The sequence below is a fragment of the Ostrea edulis genome, chromosome 4 (assembly GCF_947568905.1).
Source record: "Ostrea edulis chromosome 4, xbOstEdul1.1, whole genome shotgun sequence".
Lineage (NCBI taxonomy): Eukaryota > Metazoa > Mollusca > Bivalvia > Ostreida > Ostreidae > Ostrea > Ostrea edulis.
Genome location: NC_079167.1, coordinates 33,297,534 through 33,304,300, shown reverse-complemented (window position 1 = coordinate 33,304,300; position 6,767 = coordinate 33,297,534). Strand labels below are relative to the sequence as shown.

Here is a 6,767-nt window from a genome sequence, read left to right as displayed (position 1 = left end):
AGATTGGTCTTATTCATCGCCTCTATCGTGCTAGATTCAGTAAGTGCTCTACCAAGCCCCTATCTTTGCTCCTCACGAAAATGTTAACAGCTGTGAAGGAGAAACTTCAAACTTACTGTGCGACTACATATGCCAGAAGTGGTGTTAATCAAATGTGGATTCTAAAAAATTCTAAAGAACTTTTAGTAAACTTGAAATCACAGAATTTTTCCCAAATCAATAGCATTAAAACCTATGACTTTTCAACACTATACACGACCATTCCTCACGATAAATTAAAGACTAGACTTTTTGACATCATAGACAGTTGCTTCTTCAACAAAAACGGAAAACGGAAATATTCATATCTAGTGATCATTCATTCAAAAACTTACTTTGTTAAACACCACTCTGATTCCACGCACAAGTACTCTGAAGTTGAAATAAAAAATATGCTAGAATTCCTCATTGACAATATCTTCGTGGTCTTTGGTGATCAGGTTTTCCAACAGTATGTTGGAATTCCCATGGGCACGAATTGTGCTCCTTTGTTAGCTGACCTGTTTCTATATTCATATGAAGCAGAATTTATTCAAAAACTTGTACGTGAGAAGAAAAAATCTCTCGCTGTGACCTTCAATTCGACTTTTAGATATATCGATGACGTTTTGTCTATTAACAATGATAGCTTTCATTCATATGTCGATTTGATATATCCCTGTGAGCTCGAAATAAAGGACACCACAGAGTCGTCCACTTCTGCTTCATACTTAGATATTTTATTGAAAGTAGACATTAACGGCAAACTGACAACTCAACTGTATGACAAACGGGATGATTTCAGCTTCTCCATCGTCAACTTCCCACATTTATGTAGCAACATTCCATTATCACCTGCATATGGTGTTTATATATCTCAACTGATTCGATATGCAAGAGCTTGTTCTGGGTATAGTCAGTTTTTAAATCGAGGTAAGCTACTGACAAACAAGTTGATGGTACAGGGATTTCAACAGTCTCGATTGAAGTCAGCATTTCGCAAATTCTATGGTCGTTATAACGATCTAGTTCGTCAATACAACCTCTCATTGGGTCAAATGCTGTCTGACGTGTTTCATACCGATTGTTAAGCCGTTCTTGGCACACTGATTTTGACTGCAGATAACTCCGTTTACCTGATCAGGATATGGGGCTCACGGCGGGTGTGACCGGTCAACAGGGGATGTTTACTCCTCCTAGACACCTGATCCCACCTCTGGTGTGTCCAGGGGTCCGTGTTTGCCCAACTATCTATTTTGTATTGCTTGTAGGAGTTATGAGATTGATCACTGTTCGTTATCTTCACCTTGCATTCCACTGTTCAACAATACGTCCACAGTTGTAGTCTGCCCGTCGTTATAGATCGCCCACTGTTATAGCATGCATATGCGAGTCCATGTTTCTTAAGGCATGCGTATGTGATATAGCATGCCCACTGCACTCCCACTATCATAGAAGGCCCACTATTATAACATCCTCATGTTATATAGTATATCCATGATATAGCGTGCTCGTTGTTACAGCATGCCCGTGTTATATGATATACACATACCCACTGTCATAGCACACCTACTGCACTCTCACAACACGCCCACTGTTTTAGCATACCAATGTTACACTGTTATAGCGCGCCCACTCTCAATAGCATCCTATATTATAGCATCTCCACTGCTATAGTATGCCCGCTGTTATAATATGCGCACTGTTATAGCATACCCATTTTATAGCATACCCACTGTTACAACACACCTACGCTATTGTGATATGTTTGTGTATAACCGTGCGCAGGCACAAAGGACACGTTCACTACGGCCATCAGTTTTGATTTAGTCTTGTTGCGATGGGAAAGGGGCGAAAACGGCAGGTGGAAGATGTCACTGGAAGTCGCAGTTCCAATCCTGCATGCAGGCAGTTCAGGATATTGGTAGCCCCAGAGACGACAGTATCATTCGGCAGCACTCTGAACGACCAAGTAGCCCTATTTAAGGACAACACTGCTTGCTCCGTACGGAGAGGGACCTAGAAAAGGTGGCCTAAACAAAGCTTGTCTCACATTCCCCCAGTTGGCTTGCCGCGGTCAACGGGTATCTTTATAAACGGTCGAACAACTACAACGAAAGAAAGGTACGCACCCACCTGTAAAGGTGCTAAAGCGCTGAAACTCGCATGTTGAAACATTAGAACCATGCTTGACAAAAATGACAACAGAGCCGAACGCCGCTCTGCTCTGGTCGCACCTGAACTGTCCAGGTTAGATGTTGACATTGCTGCCCTTAGTGAGGCAACCTTTCCGGAGGAGGGTATTCTTCAGGAGCACAGCGCTGGATACAGCATGTTTTGGTCAGGGAAACTAGCAACAGAAAAGCATCTTGCAGGTGTCGGTTTCATGATCAGAACATCCATTGTCTCCGAGCTGGAAAACCTGCCAACCGGTCATTCTGACTGTGTCATGTTCATGCGTCTCCCTCTGAAGAATAAGCAGTATGCCACACTCTTTAGTGTATACGCCCCAACTCTTCAAGTTGAGCCTGCAGAAAAAGACAAGTTCTACTCAGCGCTCCGCAGCCTTCTCCAAAGCACCCCTACAGATGATAAGTTGATAATCCTTTGCGACTTTAACTCCCGAGTGGGCCAAGATGCAACTGCTTGGAAAGGAGTACTTGGCAAACACGACGTTGGAAACTGCAACGACAATGGGCGTATGCTACTGGAGTTGTGCACTGAGCAGCAACTGATCATCACTAACACCATCTTTCAGCAAAAGGACTATCTGAAGACAGCCTGGATGCATCCTCGGTGTAAACACTGGCACCTCATTGATTATGTTCTAGTGCGCCAACTCAGAGATGTTCTGCACACCAGAGTGAAGTCCAGCGCAGAATGTCATACCGACCATCGTCTAGTGCGCTGTAAACTCAGGTTGCACTTCAAACCCAAACCAAGAAGGAAAGCCCCCCCCCCCAAAAAAAAACCATTCAGACTCAGCGAACTCCAATCTGAAGAAGTGAAAGCTGTCTTCCAGGTAGCCCTACTGACCAAACTTGAAAATGACATCTGTCCTGAAGATCACTCTCCTGAAACACTCTGGGATAAACTGAAAACTGCTATCCTGCAAACATCCAAAGAAGTTCTGGGGTATACCTCGGAGAAGAGCAGAGACTGATTCGACGAGAACAGTCAAGAGATTCAAGAATTGCTGGTAAAGAAGAGATCAGCCTACCAAGCTCACATGGCTCAGCCGTCTTGCCATGTGAAAAAAAAAACGCCTTCCGTCGTGTTTGTAGCAAATTCCAGCAAAAGCTTCGAGACACCCAGAACAAATGGTGGACCAACCTTGTGGAAAGAACACAGCAAAAGCTCAGACACTGTCGGCTACAGAGGATTCTATGAAGACCTCAAGGCACTGTACGGTCTTACACATCAGACCCAGAGTCCCCTGCGCAGTGTGGATGGCCAGGCTTTCCTCACAGACAAATCATCCATCCTGTGTCGTTGGTCTGAGCACTTCCAGGCCCTCTTCAGTGCTGACAGAGTTGTTCAGGACTCGGCAATTCTCCACACCCCAAAGCTACCAGTCAAGGTAGAACTGAATGAACCACCTTCTATGGAAGAACTCATCAAAGCCATAGGGCAGTTAAAGAGTCACAAGGCAGCAGGAGTTGGTGGAATTCCAGCGGAGATCTGGAAAGGCAGAGGCCAAGCATTACACAACAAACTCCACGAACTCCTTGTCTGTTGTTGGGAGCAGAGCAAACTTCCAAGAGACCTACGTGACGCAATCATCGTAACCTTGTACAAAAATAAAGGTGAAAAGTCAAATTGCTCCAACTACCGAGGGATCACTCTTCTATCAATCGCAGGAAAAATCCTTGCTCGAGTGCTCCCGAACAGGTTGATACCTACCATCGCAGAAGACCATCTGCCTCAAACCCAATGTGGTTTCAAAGCAAAAAGAGGCACAACAGACATGGTCTTTGTCCTCAGGCAGCTACAAGAGAAGTACTGGGAACAAAACAAAGGACTATATGTAACGTTTGTTGACCTGACCAAAGCGTTCGATACGGTGAGCAGAAAGGGACTATGGCTGATCATGGGACACCCCGGCTGTTCCCCAAAGTTTCTTTGCATGGTAACCCAACTGCATGAAGACCAGTATGGCCAGGACAGACTGCATAATGACCTCTCCGAATCCCCCCCCCCCCCCCCATCATCAACGGCGTGAAACAGGGATGTGTCCTGGCACCGACTTTGTTCAGCATCTTCTTCATTATGATGCTTAAGCAAGCCACAAAAAATTCAACAACGATGATGACGCAGTTTACATCCACTACCGCCTTGATGGCAGGTCCACACAAAGACTCTTGAATAGATGATAAGAGACCTCCTCTTTGCCGACGACGCTGCCCTCGTAGCCCATTCCGAAAGAGCCTTGCAGCATCTAAGGTCTTGCTTTGCAGAGACCGCCAAGCTTTTCAGACTTGAGATTAGTCTGAAAAAGACGGAAGTCCTCCACCAGTGTGCACCATGAAGTGTACTGCACTCCGCACATCCTCATTGGCGAGACTGAGCTAAAGACAGTTCACCGGTTCACGTACCTGGGGAGTACTATCACATCAGACGCCAAGATTGACAAGGAAATTGACAACAGACTGGCAAAAGCAAACAGCGCCCTCGGCAGGCTACACAAAAGAGTTTGGAACAACAAGCACCTGAAGCAGAGCACCAAGATTAGCGTCTACAAAACCGTAATACTTACCATACTCCAGTACGGCTTTGAGTCGTGGGTCATCTATCGCCACCATCTACGACTACTGGAGCGCTTCCATCAGCGCTGTCTCCGCACCATCCTCAAAATCTCATGGAACGACTATGTGACCATTGTCGAGGTTCTCGGACATACTGAGATCACCAGCATCGAGGCATGTTGATGAAGTCGCAGCTATAAGTTGGGCAGGGCACGTGTCCAGTATTGAGGACCACCGACTGCCAAAGATAGTCCTTTACGACGAACTCCCCACTGGCCACCGGTACAGAGGAGCACCGAAGAAACGTTATAAAGACTCCTTGATGAAATCCCTTGGTTCCTACAATATTGACCACCACAAGTGGCCTACTCCTGCTGCTGACCGAGTCACGTGGCACCACACTGTCTCCTCCTTTGAGGACTCACGCAGTAAGATCATGAGAGAGAAACGCTGCATGCAGGAGGAAGAATAGAACAGCAGCTACACCAGGCGGACCAGACCTATGGCTGCGGCCGAATCTGTTTTCCCCGCATTGGTCTTGTCAGCCACCAGCGAGTCTGCAATCGGCGTGTACAACCCCCCTTCGTAAAATCTTCGTCTGCGAAGTCAAGTCAAGAAGAACCACGATCATTCTATTCATCAATGTACATACATTGGCGTCAGAAGCAAAATAATGTTTGGGGCAAGTGGGGATAATATGGGACCCCCAAAGGGCCTTTGCTGATCCACTATTGCAGGGTTTGGGTAGTAAGATTTTAGCATATATTGCGTGGTGATTTTGGCTATTTCGTGGGGGGGGGGGGGGTTATAGTCGATCAGGTACATATTTACATGTATGTTTACTTGGAACCGCAAATCTTTTTTGTACAACACGAAATGTTTAATTTTTGTTATCAATTGAATTGCCATTGTGACGTCAACATGAATAGCTTAGTGTTCAATAAACCAAACTACACTTCAATATTTCAGTATTGGAATTTAAATATAACGATATTTAATGACACTGTAAACAATGCCAAACTGTACAGGGGTGGCCACCAGAGAAGTGTTGTGAATACTCAGTACCGGTAATTAAATCCTAACCCTAGCGCTAACCCTCGTGTAATTAATCTTATTAAAAACATAATAAAAAAAATCACACGATTTCTAGTGTAATGGTTTACCCTTGAAGGATTTTTAGCATTGAGAAATTTCAATATCATAAGATCTACTTAATTTATCATTGTTACAATTATTTCTGACCTGTATAACAATACTGATTATTCAAATAAACCGAACTTTACGAACAGGGTCAGTCAAGGGAGAAAAAAAAAAAAACACGAAAGAAAAGAAAAACAAAGTTCCGCAAGATATTCGCTTAAATTGCTGCCAAAACTTCAAAATTTGTGTTGGTTGGTTGGAGGGGGGGGGGGGGATCCATCCATCAGTTTGAAAAGGTAGGGAGTATGGTAATCCTCAAAAATGTAGGGGTAGTAATCAGTCTATAGAACAAAGAACATTTTATTTTCCAATCAAGGGCCCTCAAGGGGCAGCATGAAAATACATACAAATAATGCACATATACATATACAAGTAACGATAAATGTGATTACATAACATATTTATATACAAATACAGTGTCATATATTGTTCAAAATAAGTTTTCCAGTTATATTTAGAATAGATGGCTCTTCAGAACATAGTATGTAAATGAATGTTCATCATTGAGTTTAGTAAAAAAAAAAAAAATTAACTGTTTTTTCTATTGCACCACAAAAAGACTTTCTTTCATCAACAAAATTTTCACATTTAATCAAAAAATGAATCTCATCACCTAATGAACCGGAGTTGCATTTGTTACATATTCGTTCACTCCTAGTAATACCAGAATATCTACCAACTTCAATCATTAATTTATGAGCTGATATCCGTAACTTACAAATAGATCTTCTAATATCAAATTTTTTAACTTTATTAAGATAGTTCTCAAAACCAAGGTGCTCCTTAGTTTGAAATAAGTGCACA

General features: G+C 43.4%; 1 protein-coding gene across 1 annotated transcript; it reads left to right on the top strand.

The window, feature by feature from the left end:
- Positions 1-2,203: 2,203 nt before the first annotated feature.
- Positions 2,204-3,181, top strand: LOC125668984 (craniofacial development protein 2-like). The gene has a single exon (XM_056161357.1). It carries the CDS (start codon positions 2,204-2,206, stop codon positions 3,179-3,181), a length of 978 nt encoding a protein of 325 aa, XP_056017332.1.
- Positions 3,182-6,767: the final 3,586 nt, after the last annotated feature.

Bases quoted from the DNA above. Each gene is read 5' to 3' on its own strand.
- LOC125668984 (XM_056161357.1), top strand. From the start codon at position 2,204: ATGCTTGACAAAAATGACAACAGAGCCGAACGCCGCTCTGCTCTGGTC.